A 25,429-nucleotide genomic window follows, 5' to 3' on the forward strand; every position below is an offset into this window, starting at 1 on the left:
CTCAAAAAAACCCCCTCCTTTTATGGGGCTTCTTTCTGGAGAAATCTCAGCCAGGGAATGGTCCCAGCTCTCTCCCAGAGTTACAAAGCATACTGCATGTTCAAAACACTGCAGTTCAACCAGGCAACACAGGTGGCCGTTTATTATTATTATAAAGAGATGTTCTGATGGAAAATGAGAGAAAACTAGGAGATGCATCTGGCTCACTGAAAACACGGAGCACTAAACCATTTCAAAAGATGGCTGCTGTACAAATTTGTCCCTTCATAACAATTCACATGGAATTTGAGGAAGGAGACAACTGGATTCAATTTTCCAGGGATTTAAAATGAGCTTCTGTCTGGCCTCAATCATTATTCCTAATGATTATGACTCATAATTGCTTTCATTTGGCCTGGATCATTTTGGCCAACTATTACATTATAAAATATCCAAGTTATTCAAGGCCCGGCTACTGAATTACCTCAAGACATTAGTAATTGCCATTTAGATGACCCATCTAAGGTTCCTGCTGACTTGTTCAAGCACAGAAATGGGCGAGGAGGAAATCAGAATCATATTAAGAGAAAATCAGAACCATATTAGGGTAGAGCACCTTTATTCTCCAATGTACACCTAGCAACTACATGATAAATGGTTGGGGGAGAAGGATTCTGGGATTTGTGGTTCAGTAACATCTGGAAGCCTACAGAAACCTACCATAATTCACATAATCCAAACCCAAATTGCTTCATTCATGGAACCTAGCTCCTCTTTGCATCTTCACAGTATTTTGGGGTTTTGTTTCTCCTCATGCTATACCTCTGGGGTGATAAAGGTAGGCCCAAAGACAGTCATACATTGTATGACAGGAGACTACTTTGAGGAGATTGCCAGACAATTTCCCAGTTCTGCCGGATGGGTGAACGGAGATATCTCTATGAGTAGTGAGTAGTTTTTATCCCCCCCACCACCATTGAATTTTAAGCAAAGAAGATTTTCTTCCCATGCAAATCTGTGGAATGAATTTCCAGTCACTTGGACCAGAGGAAGTATCTCCTCCTTTCTGTCTGTCTCTTTGACCATTTCCGCAACTGAAAGTGTTTATATGCCCTGTTTGCTTTTCTTTCTGAATGTGTGTCTCTCTCTCTTCCCTTCACTGGCTATTCTTTAAACCACTGTGATAAGTCAGGTTAGAAGTACAAACTAGAAAGCTTAACTTTTTGTAACTGATCAAAATCCTAGCTTTAAAAATTGGCCACAACAATTTTTAAAATGCTCAGTGTCAACATTGTGCCTTTCTAATTCTATTTTAATAAACCACCTAATTCTTTAGATATGATATAATGTCATTTCTGTTCCCTAATCTGGCCTGCTCCAGATGTGTTGGGCTAAGCCATCTATCATACCAGTCTCAGTTAGAAAAGCCTAAAACAGTGGTTCTCAACCTTTCTAAAGCCGCAACCCCATAATACAGTTCCCCATGTTGTGATGACCCCCAACCACTTATACATCACCGGGTGCCAGGGGCGTGGCCAAAGACAAGGGGAAAAAATGGCGGACAGCCTTGTTTGGCGACCCCCGTGAAATGGTCGTTCGACCCCAAATGGGGTCCCGACCCACAGGTTGAGAACCACTGGCCTAAAACTTTTGTTCCCATAATTAATTTATGGCAATTATTTGTCTTTCAGCCCTTCCTGGCACTTTACCATGAATAAAGAATTGTGAATAAAAATAATGATAAATGTTAGTGAAACCAATCTAGATGAGAACAACCCAGTAGAAGAAAAAAGGGAAAGCCCACCTAGTTTTTGAACTAAAATTCCCATTTAGAGAATTTGGACCATGTGTCCTTATTAACAACCATTCATTTACTTACTGTCCAAAGTTATGATGGTACTGAATGAGTGGTACTTACGACGAGTTTTTGACGTTCTAGCCCATGGTCCTGTGATCACAATCTGCGTGCTTGGCAAGTGGCTCATATTTATGACAGTTGTAGTATTTACAGTCATGTGATTGCCAGTTGCAACCTTCCCTAGTGGCTTCCCACAACTAAAGTCAACAGGGAAATCAGAAGAAAAGGTTGCAAGTTGCTCCTGTAAATTGCTCACACCAATGTGGCTTTTTCTTTTGAGGAATCTGCCTATGGTGTATGAGGTTCTTCACTGACCTGGCATCAGTCTCACTCAGTGCCATGATGGCAGCCTGCATACCTACCCTCACCCAGCACCCACCTAAGATTTGAAACTTCCCGCCAGCTTTCCCATTGACTTCACTTGTGGGAAGCCAGCAGGAAGTTGTGAGGAGGTCCTCACTTAATGATCCACAATCCTCAGTTCATAACAGCAACAGGGCCTGTTGAAATTGTTGTCACTATAAGTGATGCAGTCATGTGCTGTTACACTTTACAACTGCATTGCTTAGCGATGAAAATTTCGGTTCCAATTGCTGTTGTTAAGCAAGAACTGAAGATTTAGCTGATGTCAGATATTCATCTGTTAGTTTGTGCTAGTTTTATCAACAAGTATCTGGCTGATCCTCACCTTTAATGGCATCCCCAAGATCTCTAAAATCTGCAGGATCCAGGAAAGGTCTAACACTGGGTAGGTTGATCATTTCCCGCAGTTCCTGAAGGTTTCAGACACAGAAACACAGGCAAAAATGTAGGTGATGGTAGGAAGACTGACATTCAAACACAGAGACAGTAATGGGTTTTGTTTTCAAAAATCAGCCAAAACTGGCTAGGCACTGTCACCTGGGCAGGTATTATTGAGAGTAAAACAAAAACTCCTGAGAATTATAGTGTGCCTATATCTAAAGCTTTCCTAACTCTGCTTAATCCTTGCAGCTGCAACCAAAACTTCAAAAGCAAAGCTGACATTTACAAGCAAATCAAGATGATACTCATAGAAAGCATATCACATGATTTTGATTAGGTATGTTGATGCACAGGTGCCATGAAACAACCCTGAGAAGAACAGTGCACTCCTATCACATCAACAAGCGTGAGATGAACCTTGGGCATCCCTTCCTCCTTCAGAACCATGAACCGGATGCAGTTTCATTAGATTCAGAGCAGTACATTCACTTCCTGCTTAAGCATCCAACATGATGGGGCTACTTCAATTTCCAAACCATAGTCAGTGACTGATCTTAACATGGACCACAATGTGGACGCTTCTTTTGACCTTTTGACTGGTACGCTACACTTGCTCTCCCCCAAAATGAGAGGAAAAAGAACCAAAAAGAGTAGCTTTAGGCCAGTGGTTCTCAACCTGTGGGTCAGGACCCCATTTGGGGTCGAACGACCATTTCACGGGGGTCGCCAAACAACGCAGTCTGCCATTTCCCCCCCCCCCCTTTTCCTTAGCTGTGCTACTCCCTTTTATTCTATTGGCTTTTGAAAGCCAATAGAATAGACTCTCTGAATAGAGTCTAATTCTATTGGCTTTCAAAAGCCAATAGGAATTGTCCAGGCTGTCTCTGCCCTGCTGAGCCCGCCAAAAGTCCCATTCTGCAAACGGTGCTGCACCAGTTGAGTAGTCCTCAACTTACAACCAGTTGAGTAGTTTTCGACTTACGTCCGGTTGGGGGTCATGGCATTAAAAAGGTTGAGAACCACTGCTTTAGGCAGTGAGATGGGTGGCATATGAATTTAATATTTTTTTTTAAAAAAGTGAAAATAATGAACAGTCATACATTGTAGAAGATATAGGGAATGACTATGAGTAATAGGAGGGAGAGCAGCTATCAATGCCACAGTCTGATAAAAGGATCTTGAGCTCAGCCAAAAAAGTAATATGAGAAAACCTCTTCCTAGTTCACACAGAAAGATAAAGTGGAGGGGGGGGGGAAAACAGGGGAAGCACATTCAGACTTGCGGAGTCTGTTAGCAATAAATGTAGGTCTGAACTGTATCTAATTCCTAGTTTGTTCTATCTTGTTGGGCTGACATACATGCATATGCTTCTTCCCTAAGTATTTCGCAATGTTTATATTGTCAATTGCAGTATCAGTCAGCAGCAGTTTTGCAGAGGGCTTAAGGGTTGCACTCAAGGCTTCAGAGTTGGGAGGGCTTTTCAGTGGCCTTCTTACACGTATCTATCTTCGGGTGAACTTGTCTTTGTAGCACAAACAACCTTGCTAGAAGAACTGCCCTCCCTCCCTCCCCCCCTTTTTTTTTTTTGTTTTACCTTTATGGTGAAAGCCACCTGGAGGGGACCCCTTCTGCCAATAAGATACACCCGTTTGACTTTACTGCTGGCCAAGGCTGAGAAGGACTCTTCAGTGATGTCGGTTTTCTAAGGGGGAAGGAAGAACACGGATTAAGGCAGGCAACCTGGAACAAGCAGCCATCTGTTCAAATAAATTGCATTCAATGCAAAGACCTTCTCTCGGGTTAATGCCATAGTAATGGAGCAGTTTGGTAGGACAGCATGCATCATTTTGGGCCATTTTTCACAATGCTGCATCTGCTGACAACACATCAACACTGTGATGGAAAGGGAAAAGGCTGAGAAGAGGAGAGCAGGAAGGGAGAGAGGCAACACTGATGGGAATTACTAATGTGAGAAAAAAGGCATTAGAACACACAAATAACAGCACATTGAACCCCGATGCATTGATTACCAATATTTTAATCTCATTTTCCTTTTTAAAAAAGAATTCAAGCAGCCAGCAACATACAAAAAGCAGACTTAAAACCAACATTTTAAGTCTCAGTAAAGAGATACTTCCAAAACTTCAAGGCAATAGCTTTTGTGTGTTTTCTGCCTCCAAAGCCTAAGAAACAGCACGTCTGGGAAGAAATAGACAAAGTTGGAGGATCAACCTGGCCTTAGTATGCAGTTTTGCCCCCCTCTACTTGAAGGTATAAGAATCTTGGGAGCTCGTGGTGGCCCTTCCTAAAGCCAAAAACTGTTCACTGCTCCAGAAGGAGAAAGAGAAGCAAAAACTGCCCCATCACCTTAAGGCAGTGTTTCCCAAACTTGACAATTTTAAGGCATGAGGACTTCAACTCCCATTATTCCACAGCCAGCGTTGCTGGCTGTGGAATTCTGGGAGTTGAAGTCCACATGCCTTAAAATTGTCAAGTTTGGGAAACACTGCCTTAAGGCAATAGAGAGAATTGGGGAAGGTTGAGAAGCAGGGAAAGAGGAAAGGGTCATGCCCCCAAAGTAAGGAAGGCAGCAGAACGCAAAGCAAACCGGAAGCCTTCTCCTGGAAGACTTTGGAAGAACACTTCACATGCAGCAACCCCATTCCTGCAGCAGCAGATGCAGGATGTACCCCTGTCCCCTCCAATAAAACAGACAAGTGTTCACCTGAAATGCAAGACTCCAGGATGGCTGCAGATAGATAGGTTTTTGAATCAGGGATCCTGCCCACAGCCTTCATTAGCTGAAAGGGTATTTTCTAGCAGGTCGATAGCAGACCTCACTGTTTGGCTCCCCAGCATGATCAAACGAGCTAGGGCTCGTTTCAACTTACCCGAAGAATTTCAAGAGGTGACAGGAGAATCCGTGCAACGTCCAACGCCACATTCCCATGACCTAGGATGACCGCCGTCTCACTGTTCAAGTCTGGTTTCAGCTAGAACAACAAAGAGACGTTTCACAGTAAGCCAGAGGTCCCCAACCTTTTGAGCACCGGGGACCGGTTCCATGGAGAGAGGTTTTTCCATGGATTGGAGAGTGCATGGTTCTGTGTGCTGCCTGCATCCCTTAGATGGGACTTTGCTTGTTTGTGCAGACTGGTTGCTGGCATGCCGCAGCCCGGTACTGGTCCATGGACTGGGGGTTGGAGACCACTGCAGTAAGCCTTCAACTCATGCTAGCCTGGCTTCATTCCCAGTCTTTCATCCAAGGCAGTCAGCCACCAGAATTTCTTCCTTATAAATTTAGGACCAGCTTGAGACTCTGAAAGCTTTTCCATAGCCTTTAAGATGCACAATGATACAGATTCTGTCCAATCACACAGAACACACAGGAAAACATGTCTACTTTCAAAAGACTTCTTGCAGGGAAAGACTGTTGTAAGACAAGGAAAAGTTGCAAGAGCAAGGCTATTTTCCCTCCATGTTTATCACTTGTGGGATGCCCTATTTAATAAGGAAATACCCTTTCCCAGTAATTTCTGAGTTTATGCCAATACTACTTATTTGAAGAGCACCGAAGAGCCAAAACTGCTAAGCGGCTTCTATTTTACAGTGACAACTATTCACAAATGAAGTTGCTTAGCAAAAGTGGAGGGAACATAATCATGTCCATCACAAAAGCTGCTGTTCCCATGTTCCACACCTGATGGCAAACACTCCTCCACGCCATCTCTATTTTTCTTTTTTTCTCAAGCCCCAGAGCTTCTCTTCTAGCCTTCTCATGGCACATGAAAGAGAGGGGTAATAGAATAGAATAGAACATGACAGGATAGGAATAGAAGCTGGAAGGGACCTTGGAGGTCTTCTAGTCCAGCCCCCTGCTCAAGCAGGAGTACCTATAGCATCTCAGACAGGTGATTGTCTAGGCTCTTCTTGAAAATTTCCTGAAATCTTCCTGGTATCTATGTGTTCTTTTCCAACTGCAGGTCTCTCCCTTGGATGCTTGAGCAGGTGGCAACCTTAGAGAGGTGGAAGAAGGGCAACATTAAAATTCTTACATTTCTGTTCTCTGGCAAGCCATTGTACCATCCTACAAAGGCTCTCGCCGTGTAGACGCCTTCAAGGTCTTCCCCAGGAATTCCAAGGGTCCGATTGTCCTCAGCACCATAACACTGCGAGAAGAAGGGAAATAAGCTTTACAGCAAGCAAATCAGTGGCTCAAATACATATTATATGGCCTATTTTCTGGGGCAGCTTTTTTTCCCCCCTCCAATGATTAAATAACTGTGGCAGAATGAAAGGTCAGAAATGGTTTCCTTTATAGTTGAAAATCCCCAGGAGTGTTGCCATTTATTATGTCTCTCAATTCAAGGTCAGTCTCCTGATTGCAAAACTCTCAGAGATTTTATATGCCACTATTAACGTTGGTTATGTTATTACAGATACTGCTCTCTGAAGCAAATGGGTAGAGGAGTTATAATACTGTTCACTATTCTTGGCTTTTTGATTGACAGGGCTGAGCCAAGGTGGTATAAGACAATGAACTGGACAATTTTTGGCGGGGTTCAGGAGGGATGCCTCTATATTGCAGGAAGCGGAGTGGGGATCAAGCAGCTAGGCCTGCCTCTTTGGCCACAGCAAAGGTGGGAAACCATAAGCCCAGGCTTATGAGGCTTTTTTGGGGGGGGGGATGCAATAAAGGCAATAGCAACAAAGGTAGACGGTGGGCTTATTGATGCTATTAACAACTTGCTGGTCCTGAGTCCAACACCTTGAATATTTTTTTCTGGAGAGGAACAAGCCATATTGATTTGCAGCTACAGAATGCAGGAACTCCATCGCCTTTTGTAGTTGGCTGCCCTTCCGAAAAGATGTGCTTTAACTCTTCTGATGCAGATCAGAGTCCTGGCATCTATACGCTTTCCCCCCCTTCCCTTTCCCTTGTTTAATCATTTAGTTGCTCCTATCACAGGAGGTATTTTCAATCACGAGGGACTCTGGATGCATTATGTAAGATGTAGACGAAATACAGAGACAGAACTTTTTTTTTTCAAAAAACCTTACACCTTTGAAATGGCAAGTTACAACAGAGGTCATTAGAACCTGCTACATAGGGATTGTGCCAGGAATTTCATTTTCATATTGCAAAATGGTGCATCTCTGTTAAGCCTCGAGAGGAGGTACTTTGCAACTTCTTCACAAGAAGAACACACCTGTCTTTGAATTATTAAAGCAGCCATATCTTTTGTTTCACAAGGCTGCTCTGAAAGCTGTCTCTACCTGCCTCTGCACAAGCTGCCCATGCACAGCCACTTGGCTCACGCAGTTTTAGATCTGCCTCAGTATAATGTACAACGGTTTAGATCTGCCTCAATATAATGTACAACTTCAGCAATTGTAGTTTGTTTATCGGGACTTGTGTCTCTATGTGTCATGTCACAAGGATTTGTTCAAACAAGCTTTGACTGAAACAAGCCATGGTCCACTGCTGCATTCATATCTCATTCTAAGCCCCGATGAGATTTGGTTGTTGTACAGAGTAATGTATGAATCCCTCTGTTAATGATTTAGCAACATATGTGAACATATCCCTTACGAGTTGGTGAAGAAACATTAGTGAAAAAAATTACATTTAGGCAAAATCTGTGAGCTCAGCCAACAATTCAAGGACAAAGCAACTCAAGCCTAAATCAAATTAAACACATCACAGCTTAGCAGGATATGTGAACCAGGCTTAGTAGGCCCATTTCGGCCAAATCCAAACATCAGAATTCAAAGGAGGTGAATAACTCAGTCTGACATCTCATGGGAAGATGGTCCAGGATTTTACAATCCTGGTGTATGTATTTATTTAACAACATTGCTAACGTGCCTAATCCTAATGGGTGGCAGAAAAGGAAAAAACCCCAAAACCATGAACAAAGCATAACAAGCTAAACCTAATACAACTGATTTCTTGTACTACCTATGATAGTGGCCCCAATATGTGGACAGAAATATATTCCAGCTGTTCCTGGAATATAGGTAGTCCTCAACTTATGTCTACAATCGAGCCCAAAATTTCCATTGCTAAGCGAGACAGTCGTTAACTGAGTTTTACGACCTTTTTGCCACAGTTATTAAGTGAATCATTGCAGTTGTTAGTAACGCGGCTGCTAAGTGAATCTGGCTTCCTCATTGACTTTGCCTGACAGAAGGTCGCAAAAGGTGATCAGATGACTCTGGGACACTGCAGCCGTCATAAATACATGCCAGTTGCTAAGCGTCCTAATTTTGATCACGTGACCATGGAGATACCGCAAGGGCCATAAGTGTGAAAAATGGTCATAAGTCACTTTTTTTAGTGTCGTAACTTTGAACAGTCATTAACCAAATGTTGCAAGTTGAGGACTGCTATATAAAGAAAAACAACATATGCTCTGATGTATCACTCCTGACATACCTTCCTGTCCTCACAAATGCTATTCCTTCTCTTGAGCCTATTAAAATCACAGACAAGAACATACTTACCAGGACCACTGCGTGATAGGCCTTCTGCAGCTCCGCCACCGTTACATCCCTCCCCACAGTCACATTCCCAGAAAAGGAGCAGCGGTCGGAGTGGGCTGTCTGGGTAAATGTGTTGATCACATTCTGGGGAGAGAGGTCAAAAGAGGTTCCATCTGAAAGCCATCTCCTTGTCCCCAGTGGCTAAGCGCCCAAGCAGGAGGCTACAGCAAAAAGAACGAGGCCAGGTCTGATGACTTTGCAGCATCTCGAGCAGCATCTCACTTTGCGATTCAGGCTGGCACCAGGCCAGTCAGCTCCATTAAAACAGCACATTTTTCTTCCAGATACAGTCACGGGAAGAAGGTAATATGGCCTATTGCCAGCGGTGGACATTCTAGTTGTAGACAAGGTCATATCTTGCTTACGGGAAAACACCGTGCATTATCATCAGGTTTACCTGTCCAAACTCAAGTGATCTTAATTACTGGTCCATTCCATCTGACAAAAGCAAGACATCAGGTATTAAAAAAACCCCATCCACAGAATGCCATGAAATATTAGGGCTGTGTTCAAAAGAGGTGCTTTGCAAAAAAAAAATGTTAAGGCAAATAACGTTCCTCTTTTCAAACTGTTAAAGCAGCCGTGTCTTTTGGAAGACTCTTTTGGTGTCTTCCAAAACTGTTCCTTGAGGTCTGTGTAAGCTTCTGTTGAGGCCACCCATGAAGCAAAGTGGCTGTAGGCACACAAGTATATTGTACTGGGAGAAAAGAAGACAGCTTTGGAAGCAGCTGCACAAAGTGGGCAAAAGGCACGTCTGCTTTCACAATTCAGAGAGCGTTTCTTTCATAGTACTGTGCATCATAAAACACCTCTTCTGAATGCTTTGCACACCCCTAGTACGTATTTCCAAATCTTGCTTACATAGCATGCTGTTATCCCCCACAAGATATCTCATATTTTCTAAAGGTTATATGAGATCAAAAGGCAAGACAAAAATGGAATGAAAAGAAGGTGGCGAGAAGAAGAAAGGAAATAATTTCAGGAGCTCCTCCCCTGCCCCCACTTTAGTAGATCCCTTTTGTGACTGCTAATACCGAAAAGAAAGTTAGTACCAACCTTGACTTCTGGGTGATCAGGAGCCACTCCAAAACGAACCAAGCCAAATGGAACTGGCAACTTCTCATAAATATCCACCTGAGTCTGTTTGTGATGCTGGAGAAGACATCCCAAATCATTATAATGCATTTAAGGAAAAATAAAAAGAATGTGTTGAATTGGGTCATTTAACAACAATGAAACCCTCCTTTAAATCTAACTCTCCAAGTTTCAAACAATTGAAAAGGGAATGCAGGACTATCATTTTGCCACAGCTGCATATATTCACAAATGGACTGGAAGGTATCTCCACATCAGGCACGCTGGCTGAGGAATTCTGGGAGCTGAAGTCCACAAGTGATAAAAGGGCCACGTTTGAAAACCCCTGCTCTACATCCTCTCCACACAGCAGATTCTCCACAATTTTAGCATTCACGCAATCACTGAATTTGATGCCCTATCAAAGCAGAAACCTGTGTTGGAAATCAATATATTTTTTACACTTAATACTTTCCTGAATATTATGCTCTTTTATCACAGTCAAGGATTATCTCAAATCTAACTTTTCTGCTGAAACCAAGAGATATTTCTTACATTAAAAGACAAAGAGAAATTATTTGAGGCTTATTTGAGATTCTAAATTTCTGGATCCAGCTTTTAGAAAAAATGTAACATTTGCCTCTACTTTCCCTTCGCCTGGCTCTCTCTCTCTCTCTCATTTTAAAAAATACACAGAAAAGTTGTATAAGTATACTTCAAATAAATGAATAAAAAGCACTCATGCACATATATTAAATCAATACATCTGTGGCAGCCACAATTGCAGAGCAACGGAGCCCTCAAGAAGATGCAGAGCATAAAAGGAGTACCGTATTTTCCGGCATATAGGACGACTCGGCGTATAAGATGACCCCTGACTTTGGAGAAGATTTGCATGGTTAGAAAGTCGTCTTATACACCGGAAAATATGGTAATTGCTGAACTTCCTGCTAGTGGGTAGCATTTATTTATTTAGCACATTTATTTATTTATTTATGAGACTTATATACCACTTTAAGTGCAAGCACTCTCTAAGCGGTGTACACCAGTAAGCAATGTATATATATATTTACATTGCCCCCAACAATCTGGGTCCTCATTTTACCTACCTCGGAGGATGGAAGGCTGAGTCATCCTTGAGCCGGTGAGATTTGAACCGCTGACCTGCTGAACACAGTCAGCTAAAGTGGCCTGCAGTACTGCACTCTAACTGTTGCGCCACCTCGGCTCATAATGGCATACAATGTCAGATACAATGCATTCCTGACAACCTAGATTGCTAGTTCGTTCCGTTTGGAACTTGTATGTCTATCCTTGATGCACTGGGGGGGGGGCAACCTAGCTTTACACCAATTAACTAGTGGAACTCAGGTTGCTGGCTCTTCCAGTCTCCTCCATCAGTCTCACCTCACCTTGCCTCGTGTCATGATGCCTTATCTCTGGTCAGGTCCAGCACTGGCTTCCACTCTCTGCACACACAAATGCAGCTAGGTTTTTTCCCCCACCAAAGTGGTACCCATTGATCTACTCGCAACATTGCATGCTTTCGAATTGCTGGGTGGGCAGGAGCTAGGGATCGAACGACGGGAGCTCACTCCATCTCACGGAGCCGAGCTTGAACCACTGAAGTGTAGACCATTTTTGGCCAGCAGTTCCAGCGTCATTAAGTCACTGCCCGGGAAATCACCCCCATTTTTAACCAAAATATGGTCCAAATCCACACTTATACAGGATTCAACAAGGCAAAAGTGCGTAAAGAGAGAAACATACCCATCCTGTTGGACCTGGTGTACATGTTTTGTTCAATGCATTTTAGGAAGGTAACTGAATTTACATTAACAAAATCATAGTATTAAATAGGACAAGTGTGCAACAGTGATGTGAACTATGAATTACCAAACGCTTCCGTCTCTATTGATCCCTATTACAAAAGCAAAATGACTGCAATCTAGTTTAGATGTTGTGGTAAATGTCCAGTATTGCCTGAACATTAGGCAGGTCTCTACCCTCTTAGCCTTCTTTTCAAGACCTGGCTTTCCCCCCCAAGTGCTGGGATAAGATTGGATGACAGCACATTAGAAGCTGTTTTTTGTTGTTTTTAATGTTTTAATGTGTTCAGATTTATAGTTTTAATATGGTTTCATTTGTTGTTTAAACTGTTGATTGGGAGCTGCGCAGAGTTGGTTAGAAGATGATCGGCTGAATTAATCAATCAATCAATCAATCAATTAATAGCTGCAGGTGTTCTCCCTACCTGCTCCCTTGTTGCAGCTATGAGAAAGAAATCACAAGCTTTATGACCATTTTAACTATCAATTATTTATTGCTGTGAACCTGATTGTGTGATTTGCATTAATTATAGCTCCGGAAACTAAACCAAGGCGATAAACCAAGTTTAGAATTTTTAATTGGTCCCTCAGAAATATCCATAGATAATTTGCCCAGGTTTGGAACATGTAGTAGATAGAAAATAGAAATGAAATTTTCGGACTGGGTCCTTCTGAAAGAAGAGAGGGAAATAAATGTACATTATAGGTAATCTTCAACCTATTGCCACATTTGAGACTGGAACTTCCATTGCTAAGCCAGGTGGTTGTTAAGTGACTCGCACCCGATTTTATGTCCTTTTTATGGCCTGGTTGTTAAGTGACTCACATGGTTGTTAAGCTAATCTGGTTTACCCCACCGACTTTGCTTGTCGGAAGTCAGATGGGAAGTTTGCAAATGATGATCACGTAACCACGGAGTGCTGCAAGGGTCATAAACATATGTTGGTTGCCAAGCATCCAAGTTTTGATCTCGTGACCATGGGAATGTGTGAGGATCAGTCGTAAGTCATTTTTTCAGTGCCACTGTAACTTCAAACTACTGCTAAATGAATGGTTGTAAGTCAAAGACCACCTGCATTTTGCACCATAATAGATAATGTTTCAGTTCTTTAAACCTTCATGATTGGGAGTCTGCTAATGTTAACACGGTAATCATTGCAGTGGTCAAAATCTGGGCAACGTTTGCTGAGGCTAAACAAGGTAACTACTAAGGAAGACGATAGCCTAAGACTGTAAGCTAGATAAGGAAGTACAAATAAATAAATAAATCCCCAATTTCAGGGCCTCTTTACTTTTAATTATGATTACATGATCTCAGGACAACTAGTTGTGTGTTCTGAATAAGGCATCAGGCAAGAAACCAAAAGACTGTGATATCTAGACCACCTTTGATATGAAGCCAACTGTGTAACCTTGGGCCAGTCCCTTTCTCTCAGCCCAGGAGGGAAGCAATGGCAAACCACTTCCAAAAAACTTTTCCAGGAAAACTGCAGAGACTTGTTCTTTAAGAACCAGACAGAAATAAAAAATGCTCTCTACTAACTTGCTCTCTTACACAATTCAAGCATACAGTAATGGAGACAGTTGACCCTCATAAGATTTCACAGCCTTTAGGTGACCTCGGTGTTACACATCAACCAAATCTCTTTCATATCATCAAGACAGGATTACTATATGGAAAGAATATGACAGTACAATTGTACCATTGTTTTGATATAATTTCATATTATACTGAATTATTTAAGTGGACTATTTATTTTATTCAATCTATTTACTTTGTCCCCCATCTCACATAAATGACTCTTCTGCAAGGTTTATAGAATTGGCATTCTAAATAAAACATTCTAGCATTCAGTTCTATCAATACTTTATTACATTTTTCCTATTGTCTTTGCATCTTCAAATATATGAAATATTTAAGATTATTTATTTAATTATATTTGGACATTGCCTGACTCTAACCGAGACTGGGCAGTTCACAAATAACATTGTAAAAACCAATAACAACCAAAAGCATAATGGCATCTGGGCACAATATATAAACAGAAAACAAATTTTTTTAAAAAAAACATCCAGGGGCCCCATTTGTCTCATCCTGGGAGATCAATCAGGTCTTCAATATTTACAAAACACCAACATAGTGGGAGCCACATAGATTTCAGGAGGATCTCATTCTGAATGTCAGGGACCATAACAGAGAAGACACAATTCTAAGGTATCAATAAAAGATGCTGAGAGATACTTTGGTTATGGCACCAGTCTAGATGTCAGAAGTCTGTGAATTCTAGTCCTGATGAGAAACAAAGTTAGCTGGGTGATCTTGGATTAATTACTCTCTCAGCCCTAATAAGGAAGCAGTGGCAAGTCACTTCCAAAATGACTTGCCAAGGAAACTGCATGGACATGAATGAGTGAACGAATAAACAAACAAACAAATGAATGAATGAATGAATAGCAATAGCAATAGCAACAGAAGTTAGATTTATATACAGCTTCATCATGCTTTACAGCCCTCTCTAAGTGGTTTACAGAGTCAGCATATTGCCCCCAACAATCTGGGTCCTCATTTTACCAACCTCAGAAGGGTAGAAGGTTGAGTCAACCTTGAGCCAGTGAGAACCAAACTGGCGAACTGCAGTCAGCCGGCAGTCAGCAGAAATAGCCTGCAGTACTGCATTCTAACCACTGCGCCACCATGGCTCATGAATGAATGAATGAATGAATGAACATTGTTTAACTGGATAGACCTGGAGTGCACCACCTCTGCTGGTACTCGCCAGCCCAACACAAATTTGGGAAAGAGGAGTCCTCCGAGTAACATGCCCTATGCCTTTAGCAGCATAGCTACATCACCAGCATCTGAATTGAACCTGCGAACAAAGACTGGCAACCAGTGCAGCTCATGAAGCAGAGACATTACACAAGCATGATATTTTTAAAGAATGCACTATTTGTCAGTTTAACAAAATTAGGGGTATAAAACTTCTTGATTGGCTGATATTGATAAAACGGCAACTGCAAAACAGAATTCCTTTTTATCAGTTGAATGGATGACATTAGAACTTCCTGAAACAAAATAAGCCAGTTTAGACTTACACCCATTAATCAATGCCTTTATTTCCTTCTATTTGGAACTCCCTACAATTTATTATGGGTAGCAATAAGGGAAGTACCAAAATCAGGGATAGGCAAAATGTTGTCTGTGTGAAACAGCTTTCAGGAAATCCCTGCTCAAATCTGTATGAGAAGTTGTACTTCAAATGACACAAGGTTGTTTCGTTCTGGGCATGGGTCCAAACAAGTATCAATGAACCAAAATAGCAAAGGTGTTCAAGAATTCAGAAAATTCAAAAAGGGGCATATTTTTTTCACAGAATTGTAAGAACCTCGGGTGTTTACTGTTAAGCTCTTGAAATGTATAACAAAGAAAGATTTCCTTTAATGAGCTTGTGAACATAGGGAGCTTAATACAGAGTCCCCATCATTCTCAGATATTTTTTTTTCCTGACTATTCAGAAGACAGGCAGGCCTTCTGCAGTAAAAAGCTGTCCAAAGAAAATTTTTGTACTGTCAGTATGCTTAAACTATATCAGTTATCCACATACCTTTTTTTTTCCCATGCCTTTGAGTCAGCCTCGAACCCTGGAAACTGTTTGGACTGGTCTTTGCCCTATTCTTGGCGAGATTTCAGAAGTGGTTTGCCTGCTTCCTAGGTCTGAAAAACAGTGACTGGCTCAAAATCACCCACTGCCTAAGACAAGAGTAGAACTCAATGTCTGTTGATTTCTAGCCTGTTGACTTAACCCCTACACCAAACTAGCTGTCATATAACATGTGTGTGTTTGTGTGAAAGAGACAGACAGAGAGAGAGAGAAACAGACAGATAGACAGATAGATAAAAACACAAAACAATGTTTATTTGTCTGGATCCAGCAAATCCAGCAATAAGATCTGAAGTTTGTACAGGATGGACAATATATAGCTATTTTTTGTAAAAAAAAAAATACTGCAAAAATATAGCTTTCATCATTATTCTCCCTCCATAGACAACTATGGAGAGGAAAGGCAAGCTTATACTCATTTAGCTGGAAGCTGGGGTATGGTAATGGGGAGGGGGTTCATTAGTATTATTTCTTTTATTATGATTGTTTTTACTTGTATGTGTCTAAGGTTTGGCTTCTCTTTCTCTTTTCTATGTTTGTTCTGTGTTACTTTAGTGGAAGTTAACCTTCAGCATTTAAAATAGTTAGCTTTTTTCTATTATGAATAGATTTATTTGGTTTTCAAAATGTGACCTTTTGAATGCAGATGTACCCAGGTCTATTTTGAATCATTCCATCTTGAAAGATGCACCATAAAACATGAGGCCTCCAGATCCTTCTTGAACAAAAATGTGGGGGAAGATGATTTCAAACACCAGGGCAGGCCTTCATTGTTTACATTTGTAACATATTCTGTCTTCTTTCCTCATTAAAGGCACATCCCCAGGGAACCATTAAAAAGCCATTTATGATAAATTGGAACAGATTGATTGAATAGATGGCTCAGCAACTTCAGCCTGGACAGGGATCTGGGCGAAGGGATATTTGTTGGCATTGAAAGCTGATAAAGCTCAGGGCCGGCTGAAGGAAATTCCACAGCCAGGGAGATGGAAATGAGCTTGTAGTCTCTTTGGCTGAGCAGAGCACTTCTGGCAGATGTATTAGTCTCAAGGGAGCTTGTCCATTGAATCTTTAATTGATGGGCAGATACATAAGAGTTCAGCACTCCATCAGATATTCATGTTTTAAGTCATGTATGGTTGTGCATGCAGAGAACTTTGTAAATGCTCTACAAAGGGATGACAAACTAACAATAAGGGGAAAAAAACCATGTTGCAGGGTTTTTTTTCCCCCCCTGAGCAAAGAATACAATGTCCTTGAAAGCTGGAGAAGAGCCACAACATCCATTTCCTTCCCTAGTATCAGCCTGTTTCTTTCAGGATTATCTGTCATGGCTCTCTACAATCAGCAACAGCAATACCATCTTCCCTGCTAGAACCAAGGTCGAGCTTTGAAATTCAAAAAGAGAAGAGAAAAGAAGAAGAGAGAGATCCTAATTGAACAACACCACATCCTTTGGTAAAATATAAGGAGAAAAATGTTTTCCTGCCAATGATAGAACTTTCATTAATATTAACTTTTCACAGAATTGTCATTCTTGAGGGAAATTCTATTAAAGCGGCTTTTCCTAGCCTGTTACTCTCTGCTATATTAATTATAATTCCCAAGATATTTTACTCCCTGAAAGCAGACCAAATTGTTCCTCACCATTATCAAAACAAATGTTTACATGCTGCACGTTTCAGACATCGGCTTCTTCCTTCCTTTTCTTTCAGTCCTTTTTCCACAATCTGGCTCTCTCCAAATGCACTAGAGCAGGGGTCTTCAAACTTGGCCCTTTTATGACTTGTGGACTTCCACTCCCAGAATTCCTCTGCCAGTGTGCCTGGCAGAGGAATTCTGGGAGTTGAAGTCCACAAATCATAAAAGGGCCAAGTCTGAAGACCTCTGCACTAGAGCCATAAATTCTATCTTGCCCAGTCACTGGCCCAAGAGCTCACATGGAAGAAGCAAGAGATCGATTCCTTTCAACACCTTCAGACTTTGCAGATCCAGTCTCTGATCTGTAGCCTCTGAATCCCAAGCAGTATATTAGCAGTTGAGTACTTTGAAGGGTAAAAGGACTGGCAAACTGCAGAATCAGGTTTTCCGAAGCATCAGAATTATGAAGAACGCTAGCCGAGGTGGGAAGTGGGCATGGCAGTAAACTTTTGGAAACTTTATAAAACATAATCAGGCTGGGGACAATATACATTTTAACCTGTCTTCCAACCTCACCTGTGTCAACCTGTGACTGAACTGCTTTCTTGGATACATCAAGCTTAACTTAGATCTTCACTATTCTTCTAATCTTCTCTATTACGCAGTGCTTCTTAGCTTCAGATCCATGGCGCAACTTGTCTAAGCCTTTGGCTCTAGATCTCTATTTGCTGGTTTTGACACTGGCTATGTCATCATCCTTCTCTTTCAATCCCTGCAGTCTCATGGGATGGAACATAGACTTCCCATCCAGAATTAAGTCTGGAAATTCTATGTGTTCTTTTGTATCAGGGGTTGCCATAAAGAAGAGGGAGAGAAGGAGAGAAGCAACCTAGAACTCAGAGGTTAGAACAATTAATCAATGGAACAACCTGCCTCCAGAAGTTGTGAATGCTCCATTTGTCTGAAATGGTATAAGGTTTCCTGCCTGAGCAGGGGGTTGGACTAGAAGACCTCCAAGGTTCCTTCCAACTCTCCTCTCTCTTATTCTGAAACTTGGACCTCTGCCATCACACAAACCTGAAGGGCATGACTTGCACATTTCTTTATACAGGTAGTCCGTGGATTATGGCCATAATTGAGCCTAATCATAAAATGTACCACCACCACCTCCCGAAGAAAACCCTGGATGGGGCCCCTTTATTAAAAATCTCAAAAGATGCCAACCCAACTCAATTCAGCTTTCAAATCTATTGTATGTTGCAAACTTAAAACATTGTTTTAGGGTTTTTTTTTTTTAAAAAAAATGTCATTTTAGACCACTGTAAGCCTGCCTGGGAAAACATTGTTTTGAAAGGTTGTGGGGTATTGAACAAAATAAAGTTATGAAATCACTTTCAGTGAGGAATGATGAAATGATATCCTGTAAATCAGTGTTTCCCAAACTTGACAATTTTAAGGCATGAGGACTTCAACTCCCAGAATTCCACAGCCAGCAATGCTGAAGTCCACATGCCTTAAAATTGTCAAGTTTGGGAAACACTGCTGTAAATCAAAGAAGACATTACGGTTGGCTATTGGATCCAGACTGCCAAAACCCTCCCGATGAAGGAGAGATCTTGAGATCACCAAAAGGTACTTTGGACAGCTGCTTGAAATACATGGCAGAAACTGATATTTTTGCGGTCAGCTGGGCGTTGTGGGATTCCATTATGCTCTGAGCCATTAATGTAGCCTTTGGGGTGGAGGGAGACTCAAAATTCAACAAAACTTCATTTTTTAAATCATTTGGGAGCTTACTTTTGTTTCTTAAATGTTTGTCACAGATTGACAGACCTTCAGAACCACACATCTGGCACTCTGTGGGGAGTTTCTCTTCAAGCCATTTACATCTCTAGAGAAATGTATACATCTACTAGCTGTATCCAGCCACGCATTGCTGTGGCTCAGTCTGGTTAAATGGAAAAGAAAGAAAAGAGAAAGCGCACATTTGTAATATGTTTAATTTCACAATGCTTGTGGGTATACAATATTTTTTGTTGTTCCATTGTCTGTACAGATATAGAAATTGTCTGAAATCGTAGCGTGTGTTGCTTTTATGTCCAACAGATGGCGCTGATTTTCAAAAAAAGCATGTTTTTACCTGTCACAGGTGTGACATCTATATAATATAGGTATATAAAAACACACGTGTATTCGAATGCAACATTGTGTCAAAATTTCAAAGCAATCGGTGAAGAACTTTCGGAGATTTAAGATTTTGAACAAACGAACATTTACATTTATATAGATACTTTTAAGAGTTTCTTTTTCACAATGTACAACAAAAAGAGCAATTACAGTGTGGATTTTAGAACATTTTAAAATTCAGATTAAAGCAGGGGTCCGCAACCCCTGGGCCGTGGCCTTGAGCCACTATTGGAAGCAGTGAGCGAGCACGTGTGCGCTCCATTTGTGTGAGTGGTGGGTGTGCATGCATGCCATTTAGGCAAATGGAACTGCACACGTGTGTTTGCCCGCCATGTGTGTAGAACTATCCCCTCTCCTCTCAACAGAGAGAGAGCACCAATAACTAATTTAAATGAAAAGTTTAACACCTGGGTACAAGAGTATCTCAAGTTATTGAACTTGATAATAGAATAAAAAGTTATTAAAGAGGAAAAAGCCCGGCTTTTTAAGATTTTAAGGTGAATTTAAAATTTTCAACTAACACGAAAGACAGGTAGATATTGGATTTTCAAATGGAATTGAATCATGAACTTAAAAATGTAAAAAAAGGTATGCAAATAATAAACCAAAGAATCATGTGGATTTTCTTTTAAATATAACGGACTATAAGGCATTTTCTGGAGCTATACTACTTCACTAGAACTACAAAAGGACTTTGATAAACATGGCAAGAATTTTGAGAAAAGAGAAAGCAGAAGTTAGAATGTTATTTGTGGGACTTAAAGATTGGTAGCAGAAAAAAGAAAAAACATTGATTTATTTGATTACAGTTAAAATAATGGCTAACTATCTATGGTATATAATCAAGAAGTGTTTTTTTTTACTGGAATTACATAATGATAGTTATTTTTGGTAATGTTTAATTGGATGCAATGGATTAAATTGTAAGGCTGTTTTGTGTAATAGCAAGCTAGAAAATGGGGGTGAGTTCAAGTCTCACCTTAGCCATGAAAGCCAACTCTGTGATTTTGGGCCAGTCATCCTCTCACAACCCAACCCACTTCATGGGGTTGTTATCGTGGGGAAAATAAAAGGAGGAAGGTTAGCCCTTACTGGACTAGCCCTTGCTGCCTTGAGTTACTTGTAAAAAAAACAAAGGTAGAATACAAATAAATACAATACAATACAAATAAATACAATACAAATACAATAAATACAAATAAACAAATAAATTAATAAAATTTTTAAAAAATTGTAATTGGATTTTGATTATTTGAAGAGACGGGTCAGAGGGAATCTGCTTAAATGAATATTTCTGTTAGCCCTTACTGGACTTTTGCTGATTGATAAGGAGGGATCTGTTTGTTGTTCATTTTAAAAGGATATGCACACAAACTATGCTTCTTCTGGGATAAAAACAGGGAAATCCAAGGATAGATAGGAGCAGGATGCAAAGGCATTCTATTCTCACCAGGATCCTTTATGCTGGCACCCAAATTTAAAATGGCCGCAATGCACAAGTGCTTTGCTGCTCTTTTGGGTCTGTGTGTCTTTTTTCAATTTCCCAGTCTAGTGTACAGCTCTAATATTCCCTCAAAATCTGCCATATTAATGTTGATTATCAAGTGAAAGTATTTTGTTTTCATTTCCTTTATCAAACCCTATCTCTCTGGGGTACTCTGGTTCCTGGAAATAGAGATTGATTGATATGATTGATTGATTGATTGATTGATTCATTCATTCATTCATTCATTCATTCAAGATGTTTCTGTGGCCACCCAACTCACAGTTGCCATTCTGGGCAACTTGCAAAAGGTTTACTTTAAGAGAACAAAAAAAGAACCAACACCAGTAAAAACAATAAATGCACCTGAACCAAAACATAATATTTTTTTATGTTCCCAAACCATTGCAAGATGGGCTCATCCAACACCTTGGCCCAATGCCCAGGGAAGAACCAAGTCTTGAAGGCTTTTTTGGGGGGGAGGCATCCAAATTTAAATAAGATGTTACTATTAATATTCAGCCTTGGAACCAGTTTTTTTAATGCCAATGATTGATTGTGGCATAATTCAAGAATCTCCGGTCATGTCTAAATTCTATTAAAGCACACAAAAAGACATAAACAGTGAATGTGGATTGTATCTCTAAGAATTCTTTGCACTTCCATAATGACAGGAGTGACGGAAGTCAAAACTTGCTTAGACCTACATTAAGGAAACTTTGTCTTCCAAAACTCATTGCAGGCTCTCAATGGCTCTAAACTAGCAGGCAGATAAGAACCCAGGTGTTTGTCCTTATAAATGTGCCCATTACCTTCAGGAGATGCTGTGCTGTGTAGAATCCAGCTGGTCCACTGCCTACAATACATATTCGAGGTCTGAACTCAGCTGTGGAAAGCCGCTTGATACCTGAGAACAGATTTGCAAAAAAAGAGAAGACATTACATACAGGTAGTCCTTGACTGACATTTTGTTTAGTGACCGTTTGAAGTTATAGCAGCACTGGAAAAAAAAGTGACGTATGACCATTTTTCACACTTACATGACCATTGCAGCATCCCCACAGTCACATAATCAAAATTTGGAACCTTGGCAATTTACTTCATATTTATGATGGTTGCGCTGACCTCGTTGCACAATCTTTTGTGACCTTCTGACAAAAAGTCAATGGAGCCAGATTCACTTAACAACAACACTGTTACTAACTTTAACAACTGCAGTGATTCACTTAACCTCTGTGGCAAGAAAGGTCGTAAAATGGGGCAAAACTAACTTTACTATCTTGCTTAGCAACAGAAATTTTGGGCTCTATCGTGGTCGTAAATCAAGGACACCTGTAGTCCTCCAGGTTCAGTCTGGAAGCTGCTGGAATAATCTACCAGAAAAATAAGATAAAGTCTGAGAGAATGAGATAAAAGAGTAAGCCAGGAAGAAGATATCTTTAAAACAATGGCCCACTGCCTCTGATTCTCTAAGTTTCTTGAACTGAAAAAACTAGTATGGTACAAGCCAATGTGCCCACAGTAAAAAAAAGGCAATAAAGATTATCTTATCTATCTTGCCATCATAAGATAACATGGTCTTTGGTCTGCTTAATGCATCAGACATGATTTTCTATGATTTGGCTTTAACATTAAAAATATAAAGATGCTTCTATGTGAAATGGTTCCTTTTGAGCATTATTGAGCATGACGCCAAAACATGTATTTCAAGGATGTTTCAAAGTCTGAACCAAGCATGAAATAAAACTTTGTTGTTTCAAATGATATTATTTTGAGTGTCTCAACAGTTCCAATTAGAATGGGACAGATGTTGTGACTGACTTAGGTTCCCCCCCCCCCAAAAAAAACTTTTGCCATCTTATCTGCAGGGACTACTGATATACCTGTTGTTATAATACAAGTTTAGACTGACTGTGGTGATGTGAAACTGGTATCTTAAGAGAAAAGCATCAGATCAGAGCAGTTACAATTCTGTTCTTATTACCTGGTAAATTTTTACCACCAGGAAAATAATTCTTATGAATGCTAGGATTCATAGGTGTAGTCCTCAAGTTACAAGTGTAATGGAGCCTGCCCATTCCACTCATTAACTCAAAAACTTCTACCTCGAACAGATCATTCCCTTGCTCATTAAAATGCATGTGGCTCGTTAAGTGAACATGAGGTATCTCAGAGTAGGGAAGGCCATGGAGGGCCTAGTGATGGAAAAGGCCCCCAAGGCCTCCCTGATCCACTAAGATACCTCATGCTTCACCTTCCCAGACTCACCTGGAAAAGATCTGTCTCCTCTCTGCTGTGGTTCCTGCTGCCGCTAGGATCTGAGGCCGGGGGACGCTTCCGTGGCCCCCCACAGCCCAATCTGGGCTCCAGAGGCCTTTTCCAAGCTGCTGCCACACAGATCTAAGGCCGGGGGACACTTCTGCAGCCCCCCTCCCCGAGGCCTGATCCAGGCTCTGGAGGCCTTTTCCAGGCTGCTGCTACCCGGAAATGGGCCACCAAACCCGGATCGGGCCATGGAAGTGTCCCCTGGCCTCAGATCTGGGTGGCAGCAGCCTGGGGCTCCCAAGAACTATCTGTGCAGCTGTCTTCTGGCAATTGTTGCTCAGTTGTTTGCAACTTTGTGACCTAACAGACCTTAGTTCAGCAGATTTTTCTTTTAATACTACTTTTGATTTTTCTAAAAATCACATCTTATATAATAATTCTTGCTTTTGTATTATTTTTAGTGATTGCCAATACAGCCTTGAAACAATTCCTGCAATAAGTAAATGAGAGTCAATTCCATACTGCTCTTTTTCTCCCATCATGTAATATTTAGCTATTGGTTTGACTTTTGAAATGCATTTATATTTCTGCATAGTTTTATATTATAAACAAGAAATGAAAAAGATAAGAAACAGAAAGATAGGATAAAAATGTCAGCTGGTTCATTTTAAATCATTATGAAAGTTCTGAATTATAAAATATAAATCAAAATATACAATCTAAGATCTCTAAAAATGCTATCTACACATTTAAATAAAATGTTAGCACAAGTTTGGAACACCAATTGCTACTTAACTGTTATGAAATCCATCTGAATGATCATCTTACTATTTTGTATCATTGCATGACTACACTCTGGTGTTTACATTATCTAATGCACTGCAAATTCCTTGGCAATGTGCTTATCTATGACAATAAATTCATTCATAATCATACTCCTTATGGTATACTTTAACACTAATACTACTCTGGTATAAAATCTTTCAATCATTATAGCAAAAAAAAAAAAAAAAAAAAAAAATCCAGAGGCCAGAAATCATTGAGTTAATCAGAGAAGTGAAGGTCTAAACATGACAGCCTTTTTTTCCAGTGCAACAACCTTGACATTTATTGAGGTTTTTTTTTACTATAACATGCAAAGAAATGTCCAAGTATGTTGCTAAAAAAAGAATCTTACAAATACTCCTTCTATTGTTCATTCTCTGGCTCTGAGTATCAAGAAATTGATGATGCCATGGGAGAAAAGAATAGTTCACATATAATCTTTATTTGTTACTTGGACTTAAGTCCTTTTAGAACTTTCTTTTAAAAAAAAAACAACTGTCCAAATATGTTGCTAAAAAAAGAATCTTACAAATACTCCTTCTATTGTTCATTCTCTGGCTCTGAGTATCAAATTGATGATGTCATGGGAGAAAAAAATAGTTCACATATAATCTTTACTTGTTACTTGAGCTTAAGTCCTTTTAGAACTTTCTTTTTTTAAAAAAAAAAAGGTTTTTATTGATTTTTTCCATACATTCAGTAGTATTTATTCAACAAACATGCTGTCTGAGTTTACATTCGCTAATACATATTTAGTTCCTAATCCTTTATTCTTTCCTCTAGCCATCAATAAAATAAGTCCCAAGTTTGATAATATTCCGTTTCTTCTTTTTCTTTCAGTCTCAGAGTTAGTCTATGCATCTCCGCACATTCTAATATTTTTTTAATTATTTCTTCATCTGATGGTATTCCTTCATTTTTCCAATATTGCACAAATATAATTCTTGCTGCTGTTGTAACATGCAAAGTCAAATATAGGTTTACCAGTCTTTTCTGGCATTATACCTAATAAAAAAAGTTTAAGTTTAAAATCTACGTGTTCTCCCAACATCTTTTCTAGCCAAGCATGGATCTTTTTCCAACAACTCTTTGCTTTGGCACATGTCCACCAAACATTGTAATAAGTGCCTGACTTCTGTTTGCATTTCCAATATCTATCTGACATGTTTTTAAACATTTTTGCAAGTGCCATCTATAAAACATTTTATATAAATTTTCTTTGTAGGAAGTTGACATTGTCAGTTTATAATTTCTTTCCCATAAATTTTGCCATTTTTCTAATTCTATATTATATCCAAAAAAATTTGCCCATCTTATCATTTTTTCTTTAACTTGT

At 40.2% G+C, this 25,429-nt stretch overlaps 1 protein-coding gene across 2 annotated transcripts in view; it reads right to left on the reverse strand.

The window, feature by feature from the left end:
• The window catches only part of FDXR (ferredoxin reductase), a 45,744-nt gene that overhangs the window by 14,883 nt on the left and 5,432 nt on the right, over window positions 1-25,429 (reverse strand). For both annotated transcript variants that reach the window (XM_039342886.1, XM_039342885.1), the window contains exons 2-8: window positions 21,816-21,910; window positions 10,184-10,279; window positions 9,089-9,211; window positions 6,637-6,750; window positions 5,473-5,574; window positions 4,176-4,283; window positions 2,526-2,610 (exon numbers count right to left, since the gene is read on the reverse strand). In XM_039342886.1, coding sequence (XP_039198820.1) covers window positions 2,526-2,610; window positions 4,176-4,283; window positions 5,473-5,574; window positions 6,637-6,750; window positions 9,089-9,211; window positions 10,184-10,279; window positions 21,816-21,910 — 723 coding nt within the window. The remainder of the gene's footprint in view (window positions 1-2,525; window positions 2,611-4,175; window positions 4,284-5,472; window positions 5,575-6,636; window positions 6,751-9,088; window positions 9,212-10,183; window positions 10,280-21,815; window positions 21,911-25,429) is intronic.

The sequence above is a fragment of the Crotalus tigris genome, unplaced genomic scaffold, assembly GCF_016545835.1.
Source record: "Crotalus tigris isolate CLP2741 ecotype Arizona unplaced genomic scaffold, ASM1654583v1 scf7180000017814.3102382, whole genome shotgun sequence".
In the NCBI taxonomy this organism is placed as follows: Eukaryota; Metazoa; Chordata; class Lepidosauria; order Squamata; family Viperidae; genus Crotalus; species Crotalus tigris.